This window comes from Nomia melanderi, chromosome 13 (assembly GCF_051020985.1).
Source record: "Nomia melanderi isolate GNS246 chromosome 13, iyNomMela1, whole genome shotgun sequence".
Lineage (NCBI taxonomy): Eukaryota > Metazoa > Arthropoda > Insecta > Hymenoptera > Halictidae > Nomia > Nomia melanderi.
The window spans coordinates 9,425,997-9,444,290 of NC_135011.1; the positions used below are offsets into that span (position 1 = coordinate 9,425,997).

General features: G+C 36.0%; 1 protein-coding gene across 4 annotated transcripts in view; it reads right to left on the reverse strand.

Annotated features, from left to right (window-relative positions):
* Window positions 1-306: 306 nt before the first annotated feature.
* Cad89D (cadherin 89D) overlaps window positions 307-18,294 on the reverse strand; it is a 123,686-nt gene continuing 105,698 nt past the window's right edge. For all 4 annotated transcript variants that reach the window (XM_076373141.1, XM_031973658.2, XM_076373142.1 and 1 more), the window contains exons 13-22: window positions 15,894-17,608; window positions 13,447-13,659; window positions 12,485-12,573; window positions 11,887-11,970; window positions 11,737-11,805; window positions 10,960-11,163; window positions 9,058-9,261; window positions 7,137-7,301; window positions 3,613-3,974; window positions 307-2,281 (exon numbers count right to left, since the gene is read on the reverse strand). In XM_076373141.1, the coding sequence (XP_076229256.1) occupies window positions 2,250-2,281; window positions 3,613-3,974; window positions 7,137-7,301; window positions 9,058-9,261; window positions 10,960-11,163; window positions 11,737-11,805; window positions 11,887-11,970; window positions 12,485-12,573; window positions 13,447-13,659; window positions 15,894-17,608 (3,137 nt within the window). In that variant the 3' untranslated portion in view covers window positions 307-2,249. The remainder of the gene's footprint in view (window positions 2,282-3,612; window positions 3,975-7,136; window positions 7,302-9,057; window positions 9,262-10,959; window positions 11,164-11,736; window positions 11,806-11,886; window positions 11,971-12,484; window positions 12,574-13,446; window positions 13,660-15,893; window positions 17,609-18,294) is intronic.

The following is an 18,294-nucleotide window of genomic DNA, read 5'->3' on the forward strand; positions in this document are numbered from 1 at the left end:
AAACATTTCATCTGGCTCCTCAAGGCGATCTTTTATTTTTCTGATAACACGAGAAAAGGGAAGGTTCTTTGTTGGACAAATGTCGTATTATTGAAGGGAATTCATTCATTGGCCAGTTGGATACGCTCCCTTTTCGATCTCCGCTGTCCCAGTAAATAACATTGACATACTTACGTCGTGGAAAATGATTTGTCAGGAATAATAGCATAATATAATATAATATAATACAATATAATAATAATAATAATAAAAGCTTTATTGTTTAAGAAAATTTTGCAATAAATGTTAGTTATAGATGTAATATTTACAGTAAGTATATATTATATATATTGGGCGGAATTACTCATGTATCTTACAAACTGTTAAAATGATTTATAAATAATTTGTTTAATTTTAAAAACAGTAGAAGGTTTCACAAATACAGGTGGAAACATTGTATTTACAATATTTGCTTTTATTAACGATTTATTAACACAGTTACTTCTCGCCGGACTGTTTCGGTCCGCAGTATAAATTATACATTATTACATACATATGTTACACTTTCTTACAGTAATTTTAAATATATTAAAGATTTTCGTAGACAGCAATAGAGGACGTTATAAAATTCGTGTATTCACAAGGCTCGGGTGTACTTAATCTTAAAATATTCTTTTTTCACGGACAAACTTGCAGAGAACCATTAAATTATATTAATTCGTGTTCCAATGAGAAGTTTTTATAATAGAATCGATATAAAATTTAAGATTAGTTAGCTGTTTCAAATAAAAACTGTCTCAAATAAATTAATTAAAAAAAGATTACATACTTTATATGTTATTGCGAAGAAATCTTAATTAAACTGTGTAATATAATTATAGAACAATAAAAAAATTAATATTTATGCGTTCAATGAAACTGAAACATTTTTTTTGAACTGACACTTTTACGAATTTGTCCTTAGTTCTTCAAGTTTGTCAATGAAACCAATCGATAAGCCTACAATTAGATAAGCTATGAAGAAAGTTCTATGACAACGATTTTTCAATACACAATATTCACACAACCCTCAACGCAAAATGTACACCGTACTGTACACGAAACATTTACATGTTCTAAGAACATTCTTATACGATAAATAATCATCGCACCGTAAAAAAAAAACATAATAATGATTCTCAAAGTACAAATATATCCTCTCGCATATTTACATAAATGAGTGATCTTCGAATTAATGAGTACTTTGGTAACGAGATGACACATTTTGCGCGAAAACTTACTCGGAAGTAATAACCACGATTTGAGAACGTGCTGCTTCTAGTCGGTGCTTATTCTTTCCCAGCGACCTAATTCAACATGGTAACTTGCAAAAATCTAACTAAAAATGGAATTCTTATCAGTCCTGTAGAACTCCATTTCACTCTGCGTAAAATTTCTTACAATGAAACATATATCTTACTGAATGGACCGGTGAACGGAAGTTGATGGTTCAATACTTCAATATTGGCATGGACGGATTCATTCGTCACGTGATGTCAGTTTCCGAACGTGATTAAATTTAAACCATAGAGACTGATAAATATAAATAAACTGTTAAATATTACTTTAGAATAATAATGTATACTAAGGTAAATAATTACATAAATATTGTATAAATAAACTGTAAATATTAATTTAGAACAATAAAAATTCTCCGTCTATTCTACTGCAAATATTTATTAAGATAAAAATAGAAATTAACTAAATATATAAAATAAACTGTATAAAATGACTCAGAAATTTTAACATTTACAAGCCATTGTTAGAAAAATGATTGACAGTACAAATAATTTTTCTTTATAAAATAATGAACATAATCACGTTCGAAGTCGAAGAGTCATCACTTGACTTTGTCTTATTTAAATAAATTTCATTTATATGATTCTCGTCGATATCAACTTTCACGCGTCCTGCTGTAAGATTCATTGACACAGGTTTTAATTATCTCACGTGCATTAGATTGCGAACACAATTCTCCAAGAGAGGAACAAAGCCAGCAGAGCTGAAAATCTATTCCCGCAATGCAACGCGGATGATCGAAGGAAATTAATCTTATCTCTTGTCGCGCTGGAACCATCGTGCAAAAACAGGCACACCTTGTTAGAGGTGGGAACAGCCGACATTATCTCGCACGAGGAATGCTATGGACAATAAGATAACTCATGGCCAGAAAGATTACTTATCCTGCTTCCTTCTGGAGACTCCCCCTTCCGTAGATAGTATACCTGCTCCTAGTATAGCATGTGGCTGCTCCTAGAAGCACCTATAAAATGAATGCGTCAAAGAATAGCTAACAAGGGGACCTTTTCAACCAGCACACGCCGATTTGATGAAACTGATGTGAAACGTAGTTCTCAAGAAAATATTTGACACGTATTTTACACGAATTAATTTAGAACAATTTAAAAAATTTCTTTTTTACAGCCCCTAGTTTCAGAGATATTGAAAAAATATACCTTCAACCATCAACTTTGAAGGGTGTAGAAAAGAAATCTAAATTGTTCATTTCGAAGCGAACAATTTCAAAAAGATTTCTTTTCTACAGCCTTTAGTTTCAGAGATATTGTAAAATATATACCTTCAACCCTCAACTTTGTTGAGTGTAGGAAAGAGATTTAAATTGTTCATTTCGAAACGAACAATACGAAATCAAAAAGATTTCTTTTCTACAGCCCCTGGTCTCAGAGATATTGTAAAGAATATACTTTCAACCCTCAACTTTCTTTGTATGTTGGCCAATAAGAAAAAATACGTGTCAAATATTTTCTTGAGAACAATGTCTCACATCAGTTTCATCAAATCGACGTGTGCTGGTTAAAAAGGTTCCCTTGTAAGTATAACAATGTGCAAGTAAGTAGAATATTTTGAAACACGTTGACTGTGACACCAATTTTGTGTGTTTTATGGAATGTGTATTGTTTATTTTATGTATCATTTAGTTTAAGCTATTAAAGCTCTGATATTCCCATTTTTGCAGACATTAATGGAAAAACAAATATATGTTATTGTTTTCGTTATTTTTTATTGTCAATGAACTAGTAATAATATCATTAAAATATATAAGTGTAACTTATTAATTTCTTCAATTTTTAAATAATATTATATAAAACATTTCACTTATGCAAGTGCAGTTGTATTTTCTTTTAAACATCAATGACATCTGTCAACCATTTTTTCGAAAATCAGAATGAATTTTGCGAGTACTTCCTCACATACTTTCTCATCAAATAAAAGAGATAGAATCCGACTATAATTATTGTAACACATTTTCTAAACACTCTGTACAGTCGCTAGAATCGCGGAAACTACGAGGGTTGATCATAGTTCTAAAACTGAATTTATCTACCAAAACTAATTCGTGAATCTCACCAGCAGTAACATCTGTTAACCAATTTTACCAAGGTCAGGATAAATTTTTGGAAGCACTTATTCACATACTTTCTCATCAAATAAAAAGTATAAAATCGGACTATGATTATTATAACACATTTCTGAAACACTCTGCGTTATCGTTGGAATTACGGAAACTACGAGGGTTGATCATTGTTCTAAATCTAAATTTACGATCTACGAAAACTAATTCGTAAAACTCACCATGAAGGCTCGACGTATTCTGTAATGAACTCGACAGCGAGATCTCGGTGCCGGGATGTTCGTGTATCACCGTCTCCGTGATATTGTTCTCCGCTTCGGAATGCGCGCGGCGATGTTCGCGAGGGTGCAGCTCGTTCTTACGGCGTTTTTCGGTCCCGATGCAACAACGTTGCTCCCTCTGCAGCGTCATCTCATGGGAATACATAGTTTCCCCGTTCGAAAGGGAATTAAAACGTTGCCGCCTCCTGGTGTTCGCCTGATTCGCGCGTCTCCCGACGATGCTCGAGGTATCGTGGCTTCCGCGCGACATGTCGTTTACCCTTTCGCGACGTTGCAAGGACTTCAGAGAGTCTTCGTAACCACTGTGAAGAAACGATGATTTCTGCCATTTGTTTCGGTAACGTCAATTGAATAATTTAATTAGACATGATAATATTACTATAGATTAACGTTGACCCCCACGAGAAGTTAGAGCTTTTCGTATAACAATACTTATCGTATCATCACAAAGGTAAATGGTATTACAATTAGTTGTTAATGGTTTGATATCATAGTTCTTCAGGTATACTATTATTTAGTTATTCGTATTACTGAATATTTTGATTCGACATCAGTTTTTTTGTAATTGTTTTCAAGTCACTTGAACGCTTCGGTATCCGTGACCACCGTGGTTTATGTGTTAATTAATACTGGAATTGCTGGTCAGTCAAATTTATTGCTTTGTTTCGTATGGAAATTACAAAAGTACATTTATTAAGATCTTAATTTAATTATATCTTAGTTTGCAGGTTATTAAATCTAATTAATACATAATTATTAAATGATTTTAAAGGAAAGAAACTATATTGGTTTAGTAATTATGAAGAGGGAAACTATAATTGGGAAATTTTAATCTATCTAGCGGTTATAGTGTTAATAATAAAATAATACTATGCAGCAATGAATGATTTATGTAGACCATTTTAACCAAAACACGAATCCGAAAGTAGAATTTCCTTATCGCTCTCAGTTTTTGAAATATTTAATTTTGAACGGAGTAGTGAACTTCTTGTAAAAAATGATTCTTTGATTTCTTCTAAACAAAATAATAGATATTTCTATAATATCGAAAATATGTAAATATTTAAAAGATCTTTACGATAAGTGTGAGTTCGACAAACTTTTACGCGGATATTTTATATTTTTTATTAAAAGAAACCATTTTCTCTTCGCATTTACTGTACAAAAATCCTTTAATTGATATCCAAGATTTTCTTATTGCTAATTTTTTATTAACTTTTTTAGTATTATGAAGAAATGTGTCTATATGACACGTAAGTACATCTCCAGAACAGCTCTAATGATTACACTCATTTGAGAGTAGTAATGGGGCTTTTATATAAGGCTATTAATCATTTCAAAATACAAAAGATTCGTTTAATTGGCTTCGCTCGTTACCCGTGAAAGGAAATGATTAATTATACATATCATCGTGAAATTGACGCTTATTGCCTGCATTCGAGAAATGTTTGCTATTATTCATTTATTCTCAAACTCTTGCTTTATGATATCGAGACAGACGTTTCATGGAGAATTCAAATATATGCTAATAAATATTAATACTATTCCTTTGTTTTGACATTACTTTTGAATGAAGTACTATTTTTCTGTTGTCAATATTTAATCTTTACACTACGTACATAAATGTAGACTCGCGACAATCATAAATTTCTTTTTCTTTCTAACAAGTTGTTAAAAATGAAGTATTCATAATTAATTTAGTATGCATCAAGTATTATTCTTCCATTAAATCCCATTTAATCGTAGGCAATTCATTTTCAATAAGAAAACATGAATTTAAAGCAACGTTAATTACATTAATATTAAAAATAATATTATAATATTAATATAAAAACATTTAATATTATTATTAATATTAGAATCTAATTTTTGAAAGTGAGGATGAAAACCGCTAGCTTAGAGCAACTCTCGAAAGTAAAATTTATTTCATTCATAGAGTTCTAAATAAAAACGAAAATATGCACTGTTTTGGTCACATCATCTAAATTGACTGAAAATTGTTTCAGAATGTTATTACTCTTCCAATATCCAAGATCTCCTTGAAACCATAAAATAAGGGTATTCGTAAAGTAAATAAAATAAAATCGTAAAGTAAAATGAAAATGTTAAATGTACTTTACATGCATTTTTAGTTCAGTCGCATTTGTTTAATTCAGTGATTTGAAAATAGAAAATGGGAAGTATCATCGCAAAGCAAAATTTTCCATTTATTATACTTCTTTCTTTTTCGAAATCATTCTAACTCTGAAACTCTCTCATCGGCAATAATAAAAAAAAATATTTGAACATTCTTTCATAGCTAGAAACACTATATTACTCCTATCATTGCTTCGAAACACGATCCCACAAGCAAAATCTCCCAGAATCCACGCAACAGACAGTAAACTAACCCCCGGGGTCTACGTCCGGAGCTCTCGACAATCCAAAATCGCCACGTAACGCCGGGACATCTCCTTATCCGTCCGCAGGTTGGTTAAAATTCAGTCCAGCGACTGGCAGCGAAACCCAGCGTGATCCCCGACGCTTATTTTACCACGAGCGGGATGGTACGGATGTATTACTGGGAGATAACTTGATGTCTAACGGGACGGCACAGGGACAAGAGTCTTTTGTTAAGCGTTTCGTTTATAGTTTTTGTGATTTATTAAGTATACAAAGTGCTGCAAAACTCTCAACCTCGAAAGTTCAACACAACGTTAAGGAGTCTTAGGCGTTTAGAGTTCTATAAAGTTTGAGTCTTTGAAACTTCAGGGTTCAACCTGAAAAACTGTATCTTCAAAACTTCAGGACAACATTACAGGCTGAATTTTGAAGATTTGAAGGTCTATAAAGCTCGAGTCTTCGAAGTTTTAAGCTTTAACCTTAAACCTTGAGTCTTCAAAGCTTCCAGATTCAATCTGAAAGACTGAGTCTTCGAAGTTTCAAAACTCAACCTAGAATCTTTGTAAACTCTAACTAAGCCTTGAGAGCCTTCAACGCTCGAATCCTTTATACTCAAAGACAGTCGAAAACTTAAACCTGTTGCTATATTAACACTTTAAAAGTTTAAAACTTCAACTTCAACTCTCAACATATCCAAAGTTAATATTTTGCTGTAACAGCAACAAAAACTCGAGTCTTCGAACATTAAAGACTTCAGCTTCCATAGCTCAACCCTACAGCCTTGTGTCCTTAAACTCTTCAGGCTTGAATGGTCCCACAGCTTTCAGGACTCAACACTCAACACTCATTTCTACAACTCTATATACACGTACCCACATCAATACCAAAACATTATCATAAATAAGATGAGTCGAAATAAAAGCAAACCAATCACACCCACATTCCTCAACCTACCCAGCAAGTAATCTCCCAACAGTATTTTACGTCCATAAGTACGCACGGTCCCGATCGATCGACCGCACCGGCCCGAACTCTTTTTCAATTTAGATAGCACGAATAGCTCCGTAAGTAATTCGACTTACTTGCTGCTCTCGCCGCTGGAGGGGCTCGACGAGTGACTGCAGTGGCAGGAGGCGCGCGCCACGATCCCAGAATCCTGACCGCTGGAATGCAAGGACGTCGCGGATGCCTCGAGGCCTTTCGGGGTCCCTGTCGTCCTCCCGGCGTGCTTACTACCGCCGCCCATCCTGCAACCAACCCCCGCCACTAGCATCGACGTCGCGAAATATATGGAAATTCCCTGATACAATATTTGCTATATTACCGGTCGACCTTGACGGGATGAAAAAGGGTTTGGGGAAGGGGTTGGGTTAGCTCCGAATGCTTTCATAATAAATGCATTCCCCTCTGTCGCGGTTTTATTTAATTCCTCGGCTGCCATGGCTACTTCGCCCATGTAGTTTTCGTTTACTGATATTCCCCGGATGAAGGATCGGCAAGAATCCGCGATCGTCGGCGACGCGGGAGCCCCGCTAGCGGCCGCGAGACTAGCTGAGGTCGGGCTGGCACGGTTTAGATTTTGGTTAGTTCGTTAACCGCCATGAGAATTTTTAGCGTTTTGTATAGTGTTACTTACTCTATCATGGCAAAGGTTGTATGAGAATCGATTAACACTAGAACTACTGAACTTCTTCTTTTTGTAATTACTAAAAAGGTAACAAATATTTTTCTGAGAAATTATTAGAGAAATTGATATAGCAATACTCAAACTGAATTCTGTCGAGTTTCCATGGAGGAATTTGAAAAGTCAATTTAACTGCTCAGTAGTTTTAGTGTTAATTACGATTTTTATTATAGAAGATTTAATAGGTGATGTTAATGAAATTGATTTTCTTAAAAATTGTGGATAATGGAGGAACACAGATTGCATATTCAAATTCAGTATGAGAAATATTATCACGATCACCATTAAATCTTATATAACATAACAAGGTTAAGTTATGTGGACCAGTGTTATTTAGTGTTGTAGTTCTTAAGTTATGCTGTTTAGTTACTTATGTAACTAAATATTTTGATTTTATAACAGTGTTCTTTTCCTTTAACTGTTTTTAAACAATTTGGAAGTTCTGATCATTGGTGACCACCATGGTGGTCAACGTGTTAAGGAAATTTATCGGTTGCTTCACAGGGTGGACTGCAAGTAACTGAAGAGCACTTTGTGTGATAATCCCGAGTATTGGAAGATGGTGGGATTGTGGGGATAATTCTTTTGTAGGAAATTAGGACTTCTGATACTTTAAGATTTGAATATCGTTTATGATATGTTGTGGCGTGAGAAAACTGTGGTTGAGTTGTTTTTTAATTTAAGTTTTAGCAGAATGAAGATCACTTGAAAGTCATCACGAAATTTTCTTTATGAAACTTTGTTAAACTAATACGTTGTAATCAAAATAAATCCACGAACTTGTACAATTTCATTTCTCATCATTTTTTCTATGAACACGTAAACACACTTATAAAATCTTAGTGTTCTTAGAGATGCAATATCTTCTAAAACGCCCCATTCTGCTACTAACTTCAACATAATTTCTTCCCAAACATAGTCAGAAGTTAAAAGATTCATAAAAAAACTGAAATTTCAGCAGATTCTTACAAAACACAGAAGCCCATACAACTTAATTAAAAAAATTCACATTAGAGGACTTCCACGTTTACAAATTTCTCATTAAGTTCCGTCATCATCTTCGCTACACCCCTAACATCATCCTCCACTGATATTATTCCCGTGCAAAGAATCTCATTTTCATAACTACTTATCAGCAACCTTTAATCACGTTATAGTGTAATTCTTCTAGCTATAATTCGATCCTTAATGAGACGATCCGAACAGGTCATCGAGAAACAAGATTACGGTGCTCTGCACTCGAATGGTTAATACGTGTGACAATGAGGCGTCGCTGGGCGGGACCCTAACAAAACAACGGCGTCAATTAATGGACTTACGCGTGGAAACGAACACAGTTGGCTCCGTGCTCGCAGATGCTCTGCCGCCTCGGCATGTCGGCGCAGAACGGTTCAGGGTCGTAGTGAAGGCCGTCGACGAAGGTCGAGAAGAGCGGCGGCTTCTGCAGCGTCGCGGTCGGATCTGCCAATGCGAATCCAATCGGGCTGGTCGTCGAGAACATTGCTTTCTGCCGACGTTTGCGACTAACGGGCGAAATTCAGGAAACTCCGTTTATAATGGACATCTGGTGACGCGCCGCGCTCCAGGATATTGAAGCGGACCACCACCAACGAACAGATTTTCGACGAACTTACTCACTTGAATGCGTACGCTTCAACCCTACTGCGTTCTTCGGGTCTATTTCACCTAATCGGTTTCTCATGTTTCAACCGAGTCTAAGAAAGTTTATCGTCCACGATTAATCGCTAGCAGTTTATTGCAGCGTCGGTTTGTCGTACAAACAATTTATAGCCTACAAATGATCGCTATTTTACCGTCTAGAAGTGAAGTGTGTTAGTCAGATTGTACGAAGTTATTTTTTATTTAAGTTCCCGCCTTAGTTTGTTTATGATACGAACTGCTGGCAATGTATTGCGGGCGATAAACTTTCTGGGTACCGTTTTTACCATCGTTTTGTTTGTCTTGTGTTTTAACCGTTTGCACTCTAAATATTCTCACTGAAGATCTTTAATGTTTTGCGAGGAGATATAGACGATGTTGTTTGAAACTTAATGATGGTTCATAAATGAAGTAAGGAATAAACGGATTTGGTTTTAATATTTCGCATAGCGATGTAATACAGAAGGTTTAATATTAAATATTTAACTTTTTAATTTTAATGTACCAATTCGAGTGGTGACTCTGAGTTGCCTCCAGAATGCAAAGGGTTGAAGGTTCACTATATCGTTGTTAGTGTTTTTGTAGTAAATATGATTATTATTAATCATTATTGGCTAATGTTAATAATAACCGCGTCTATTGGTTAATCTGATTAGTAACAGGTAATAATTACATTTACCGGTGAATATTAATTATTAACAGTGAAGTCTGATGAATTTAAAGTATATTGAATTTAAAATGTTTAAATGTATAGATAAATTAAGAGACGCAGCAGGGTTAATATTTTTTCAATAATGTTAATACTTCTTCCCTATTGCTATGTATATTATAATTGTTTCTGATGAAAATTTTGTTGACATTCTGTGTACGCATTTAGTTGAGACTACATATTGTGATGTTACGGAATGTGATTAGTAGATTGTAGATCATTATGCATTTGTGCGTGTAACATTTAGAAGTTTGTAAAACATTACAGAATAGAAGAGAATCCTTTTTAGCAAAAGAAATTGTTTCATTAGTCTGACCTTCACAGTATTAATTTTTATAGAATTAATATCGAAATAGAAATCGCATGAAGATTCGCAATGTAGTGTTAAACGAATGATGAAAAAAACAATAAAACGTAGAATGTTAGTACAGTAATATCTCTAAACAATAAACTCCAAAACTACCGTATCAGTCAAAATGACTGTTTTCGATTTTTTTGTTTCGTAAATATTGGTATCTTAAAAGCATTGAATATTCGAAATGATCTTCAAAATAAATAGTTTCACTTCAATACTATAATGAATGTCTGAAAAAACTAAAAACAGTCTATTACAATTTTTATAGGAATTACATATTAATCGTATGAGATGCTCGGTAGTTCTAATGTTAAAGAATTTCTTAAACGCAAATTTAGTTTTATATGCTTCTTGTGACTTAAAAAATTGTTTAAATTCCCCATCATTTAACATTACATTCACGACTTTCAAATTAGCTAGAATTAGTGGACTAAAATGGTTAAATGTTGACGAAAGATCAGAGGAAGCCGGGATCATGCAAATTCATGCATCTCGTACCGTTTATTTCGGCGAACGCAAGTGACACAGAGGGCAGTGATGAGGGCGCCCACAAAGACGACACAGCCGAGCACTACTACGCCCACTTCGAGGGTGGACAGTAAGTAACGTTGATTACCACGACGCGGAGAACTTCCGGCGATGTCGAGGATATCGTATTCCTCTAACTCGCGCTTGATGTCCATTTTCTTCTTGTGAAATACGCTGGTAACATATAAAATAGCGCAAAATAAATAAATAATTTAGTATTTTATTAATTTAATATTATACTTGGTATTATATATTCCTACATTTAGAGTATTTAATTAATTTAGTATTTCATTTTGAAGATGTTTTAATCGGAGTAAAAATATACCATTGAAAATTGTAATATATAAAATTTCATACATGCAGAAATAGTAATATTACTTGAACCTACACAATGATCCTCTGATCCAATGATAAAGTTTGGAAGTAGTTAGGCAAAGTTGAGAAAGAATGCTTTGGAAATTATTTAAAATATTATGTGTTATAATATATTACTCAGTTAAAATAATATTTTTAATAGAAAGCAATCTTTCAAGATCTAGAATATTTTTATTTTAATTATCTGGAATGTAATGTGGACTATTTGTATCATATGTATCAAACGTGTAGTTGAAATATTCTTTATTATTCTTTATTCCTTATTTAGGAGGAATTAAATTATATAGAAAAACAATTGTAAAAGATATGAAATATACTTTTTAGTTACTTAGTGTTTAATTAGGTTATTAGTGCGAATCATTTTTCACCTACTTATGCAAAGTATCCATGTCTATCATAACGTTTAAGTGGGGATCGATGGCGTAGAGGTAAATGTCCGTACTGAAAATAAAGAATATTCACAGTATTCTAAAATCCTGTTTCACGGTTCATTTTAAATCCAGCACGGTATAAATCACTTACGACATCGTATCGATTAAATTCTTTTCAATGTGCGGCTCCAACTTCCTTACGCGGACATCCAGGCCTGTTACGTTTTGTAGTACCCTAAATAAAAAAAGAATATACATATATATTTCATAAAATTTATAATATATTTCCTGAAGATTTTTGAACATTACATATTAAAACATATAATGTAATTTTAAAAATACTTTAAATTATTTTATATCTAATTTATTCAAACGTTTGTATCGCATTCTATTTGTATTTGATTCTATCAATAATTAAAACATTTGTTCCCCATAAAACCGATTTCAACAAAAAAATTTAAGTATTATTTATGCGTGATCAAAATAAATTTTTTAATTTCAAATTAAAACTCATTTAGCGATTCAAAAGATTACTAGCGTATAAAAGATTAAAATTGTATAGTATATAATCTAGATAATTGAATGAAATGATTTCCAATTTTAATAATCTAATTAAACTTCAATCCAATATCGACCTTCCAAAAAACTACTAAATTCCTAAGAATTTCGTATCTAAACCATTTTCACAATAAAAAACAATTACACTGTTACTCACGAACAACTTCAAACTCATGATTTATTATACTCACGCGGTGATGTTCTCGAGTTGCGGTTCCAGGTCTATCGGTCTTCGACCGACGACCATCACGACCTGTTTTTGGTCATCCAGTACGTACACCTTTAAGCAAACAATGTTGATAAATTTATGACATCCACGAAACCCATTTCCAACGGAACTTGCGTCTTTTATTCCTACGAAATCACCGAAAGGGTAAATTAACCAGTTAACTGCATTTGATGAATATACGCGTCATCTTAAAGCTCGAAATAATACTAATTCTTTCAATGATGAAATCTTTATTTGTTCGGATAAACATGTAATTCTCCTTTGTTTCACTTTGGTATCTCATTAAAATATACCCTATGTGTATTCACCCTACGTTTGACGAGTACGTACTTCATTTTTTCATTTCATTGCGTGCGAAACGAAAAATTTTTTAGACCAAATTCCATAATAACAGGTTAAATTTAACACTACGCTTACGAACGTTTATTGCGCAGTTTATTCTGTTGTTCCTTGCAAAATAAATATCCGTTCGTTTACATCTACAAATTACAGGTTTAAAAATAGACGCTTATCCCTTTGCACTTCCAAAGAACTTTACTAGAAATATTCAACGTTTTCTGATGAGATGCAGACATCTGTCGAAAGCAACTCAACGAGACAGTGTACATAAATTAAAGAGCATAGTTTTCTTATCCAATATCCACATATTGATGCATTATACGAAGCTTAACATTAAATATTCAATTTTATAATTTTGTATGCGCTGATTTAAGTGGCCACTGAGAGTGGCCACTGCAGTGCAAAAGGTTAAGATACATATTGGTGCCACTGTTTTGATCAAAATCGATGTAAATATTTAATTAATAATGTTTATCAAGTTCGATATGAATCAAACTGATGCGATTCAGGGTTTAACAACGGGTAATTAAAATTGTCAGCTGAAACGCCGCATTGTTCGGCAAGGGGAGAGATGGGGTTACTTACGAAGACATTGGCGATACTGCTGCGTCCGTTCTCGGCGCCCCGTCTGTCGGTGGCCTTGACGTCGAAGCCGAAAACGCGTCCCGCATCACGGCCAAAACTCGCCACGGACCGTACTTGACCGCTCATTGGGTCAATGGCGAAACGCGGGGCATCCTCCCGACCAAGAATTTGGTACCGGATCTCTGCGTTCGCACCCTCATCCGGATCTTCCGCCTGCAGATCATTAATCGCATTAATTGGTCGTTTACTTCTCGTTCCTGACGTCTACAAGCGGATTTAACCCCATAAAACGTGGACGTACACTCTTTAACTCTTGTGTTGGTAAACGTGTATCTCTGGGTAACCATTTTAACTTTTTTTTCTACGTAATTGCTTCTGTTCATGTGAAAATTTGGCAAACTTGCTTTGAATCTCTATTTTTGCAGTTTTATGTCAATTTTTGATTTGAAAATAAAGAAGCTATGTAAGAATGTTGTCATACTAAATGTATTAGTGCAGATATTTTGGTTGCCAACCTAAGTGTTGAAATACTTGGGATTCTGAAATGACAACTTCTTTTTCTAAATTTGTTAGAGTTTGGTTGTTTCGATGAAGAGCCCGTGCTTGAGAATCAAATTATTTTACTTTTTAACGAATTTAAAAAGAAACTGGACAGCTAGGAAGACTCAACTAGAAGCTATTATTTACTCGTTTGTAGAACTTCTTTTGTATATATTTATTTATTAAGACAAGAATATAGGACGGATATCATTTGAATTTTACCAGAGCATATGTTATCCACGAACTTCAAGTTAAATATTAAGTTTATTTCCATTTGATAATTAAGATAAAATTAATACCATTCTTTATAACGAAAGCTTCATATTCTTGAATTTCAATCAGTTAATAAATTTCAATATCATCCCTTATTCCCCCAAAATCTCCAAAAAAATCATTATCAAACCAACAAAGAAGAAAACAACCGATTTGTTACAAATTGCTCCTCATAGCATTTTCATCCATCCGAATAAAATATGATAATATGCAATCCGTGTACACTTTCCCAGAAGGAAAGAAATACAAAATAGAGTCCCCTACGAATCTATCATAATCATCATCGGAAATAAACTTTCCACCCTTCACTGTGCATACCAAGTAAATAGATATCACCGAGCAGTAGCGTAAGCAGCCCGCGAATATCAAGACCACTTTGAACGCGGCCTCCCATCCTACTCGGTCCATAATTCACCCTTTTCACTTTTCACGAGGCTCCGAGTTCACGCGGAAGCGGCTCGGTGGCTTCCAAAACGCACGAGAATTACTATCCAGCCAGTCAGAAAGCAAGCCCATTACCGGGCGCACACAAACTCATACACATACCCTAACGGCGACAGAGGGAGAGACCGCAAAAACGTTAAAGAAGAAAAGAGGAAGGAAGGCCGTTGAAGCTGGAGGATAAGAAAGCAGCGTTCAAGAAGCAAGGATGAAAGGGGTGGAAAACTGCAGGAGACGACACGAGGAGGAAATGAATTAAACCTGGGATTACTTGGAGGTCTCTAGGCTGCATACAGCTGTGAAGCTGATACCGGCCCTCTGAATGCACGCGTGCATATGTAAAGTATGCCTCTTAGAAGTTGCCCGACTACGTACATAGGACAAGGGAAAGTATTCACTGGGAATGCTTGATTGAGTCATTATAGCAACAGTGACACTTTGATTTTGACTCATTCTGGTTATTGGCTGGTCGTGTAACGAAAAACGTAAGTAAAATACAGTGTAACAGAGTGAAATGTAATGAAAGAGAATAACATTGGTGTAAGACTCCATATCAGTGGTTCTTTTACTTTTACAAGATCTATAATAATTTAGGACTGTTCTGAAAAGAGGATCTATGAGCTAAAATGGTGAAACCTAACCAAGACCTAACCAAGGATCCATCAGCTGAAATGATGAGCTAAATAAATTGTGTCAAAAGTCTTAATTTTAATATTTCCAATATGTTTCCGTGTTTGAATTACTAAATATATGATTATTAAGAATGTCATTTTAAAGGAATATTCATACACATATACAATAAACAATAAGTTAGCTAAAAGAGATTTACCAAAAAGGGCTTATAGATGAACAAACCTTTTTCCAGAAACGTTCTCAGTTACCCCATTAGGGTACATTTATAACAGAGCTGTGACAGAAACTAAAAGTAAAAGACAGTCGATTCACAATCCTTCTATCGTTAAACAATTCACCGAATCTAGCTCTATGCTCTAAGGCAAACTCTTTCATTCTAGGTATACACATATACTTCCTCGCTCTCTCTCGTCCGCGTCGAGTATTGCATCCACTGTAAACTCACCCCTACCAATTTTCTTAAAGGACATTAGATGCAGCAAGCGAACAATTCCCTTCGCCCCTGTGCAGCTTTAACTCGAAGGTAACCGGCCAACTTCTCAGAGGCGTATCATACATACCTCGACTTTGACAACCTCATAGCCGTAATGCGCGGTGGTGGGTATCGCGGCCAGGATAGGCCGACCCTTTGACTTGAATCTGGGCGCATTGTCGTTCACATCCTTCACCCTGACAACGACCCTGGCCTCGTTAGGCGCCAGACCATTCAGCCTTTCACCGACCACCGGGTAAATCATCACCGGCATACCGCGACCAATCTTCACCCTGTCGACCCTGACCTTCGCTTCGTATCGATCGTTCACCTCCCTGTCCACGTCCGTCATCAGATACAGAGAACCATTCCTGGGGTCTATCGAGAAGTGTTCCCTGGAGTTCGAATCGTCGGCCACTACGCTATACCTTATGTATTCGCTTTTGTGTCCCTCGACGACGTCCAGCTGTGCTACCTCCACTGGCACTGGGACATTCTCTTCAACTTCCACCTCGTAGTAACGATGTCTAAACGTCGGCGACTTCGTCACTTCGTTGCCGTCGTCCTGATCATCGTCTACGTTCACCACTGTGACTAGTACCACTGCTGTGGACGTCAAACTGAGCGGGGACCCTAAGTCGCTAGCAGTGATCACTAAGCGATGGACTTTGCATGTTTCATAGTCCACATTGCCAATAGTCGTGATGACACCTTCTTTGCTGTCTATAGCGAAGTACTGCTTCTCAGACTCTCCAGGGTGACTCAGATCGAAGAGGATCAAACCGTTGCCGTTACCAGTGAAGTCGGTGTCATTGGCGTGTACCTTGATCACTTGAGTACCTATTGGACTGTTCTCGAAGATAGAGGCATGGTAGAGTGGTAGACTGTTTCCATTGACATCATTCTCCGTGTCATCGTATCCATAGAACATAGGAGCATTATCGTTCATATCTAGGACATTCACTTCTATCTCCACAGTTGAACTTAGTTGCGGAGAGCCATCGTCACGAGCGATCACTACTAGCCTATGGGTGCTCGTAGTCTCTCTATCCAGGATCCCAGTGACTCTGATTATTCCTTCGTAAGGTGCAACGTCAAAGGTTCTTGTGAAGTTCTGCGGATTCTCTAGGTTCTCGTTACCAGAGACCAGCTCATAGCTGACATTAGCGTTTGCTCCAAAGTCTGAATCTACAGCTCGGACAGTGCCAAGAGCGTAACCAGCGTAGATGCCTTCGGAGACGTCGAAGGTGTACCAGGACTTGTCGAATATCGGTGGATGATCGTTCACGTCCTCCACGTGGATCCTCACGGTGATGTTGTCTGATAGGCCTGCTGGGTCTTTAGCTAGGACCAATAAGCGAATATTCTTCTCAGTGGGAAGTCCTCTGGCTACAGATATCTCGGCTGTCCTTGGGTCCAGGTGGAAATATCTTCGGCTGGTGGTATCAAATCGTCGCAAACCAGCGTCGTCGCCGGAAGTCGTCTCGTTCCCCAGGCTGTACGTTATCGCCGCATTCGTTCCTTCGTCCTTGTCCTCCGCGAACAGGCGTATTATCGGCGCGCCGATCGTCGCGTTCTCCGGCACGAGGAGCAGCGGTGATCGACGGCTGCTAGGGGCCTCGCTTCCGGCGATTGATTCGCTCATATCGAATACGTCGTTCCTCTCGTCGGCTGCCTCCGCGTCTGGTTCGTTCGAGACGCGGACGCCTTGATCCGGTAGAACGATCATTCTGATGAAGCTGGGCGAGTTGTCGTTCATGTCGGTTACTGTTATTCTTAGCTCGGATTCTGATGTTAGACCACCTGGAGAGTGTTAATAAATATGAGTTGGAAATGTGTAACACGGGGTAAGTGACAATGGGATGAATATTAACCCTTTGCACTCCTATGTTGGATATTACTGGACATCAGATTTATTCAAACTTGTGCTTCCGTGTTGGGATATTTTTTAATTTTATTATGTTACTGCACTATTTTTTATAGCATCAGTGAAAAGAATTGTTTACACTCTTCCCCGTCTTTTGAAATACATTTCAAATGAAACACTTAGAATAATATAAAGTTGTCAGAAAGAAAATGTAAAAGGCACTCGGACTGCAAAGAGTTAATACATTGTGATTTCCGATGAGATTAAATTATATCTCTTTATGTAAAAAATTATATAGGTACTTTCAGTTGATAAATAAATGCATAGAAAAACAATACTAATTCATTGGGACCTTAATTTACTCTATATTACCGTCATTAAAATATATAGGCCTTTCCCTCAATAACGATTTTATTATGGAATAGTAATTACCTAATGAAGAAACGAGGTGTTACGGTCATTACAGTGCAATAAAATAATTTTTAAACGAGCTGTAATTAAAACGATCGTATATCTTGGGAAATAAAATTTAATCCCATTGAACATGGTCAATTTGGTATCTATAAAACGTATTACCCACTCTCTACCAAAACAAACTTTTTTCTTTCGTCCACGATTTTTG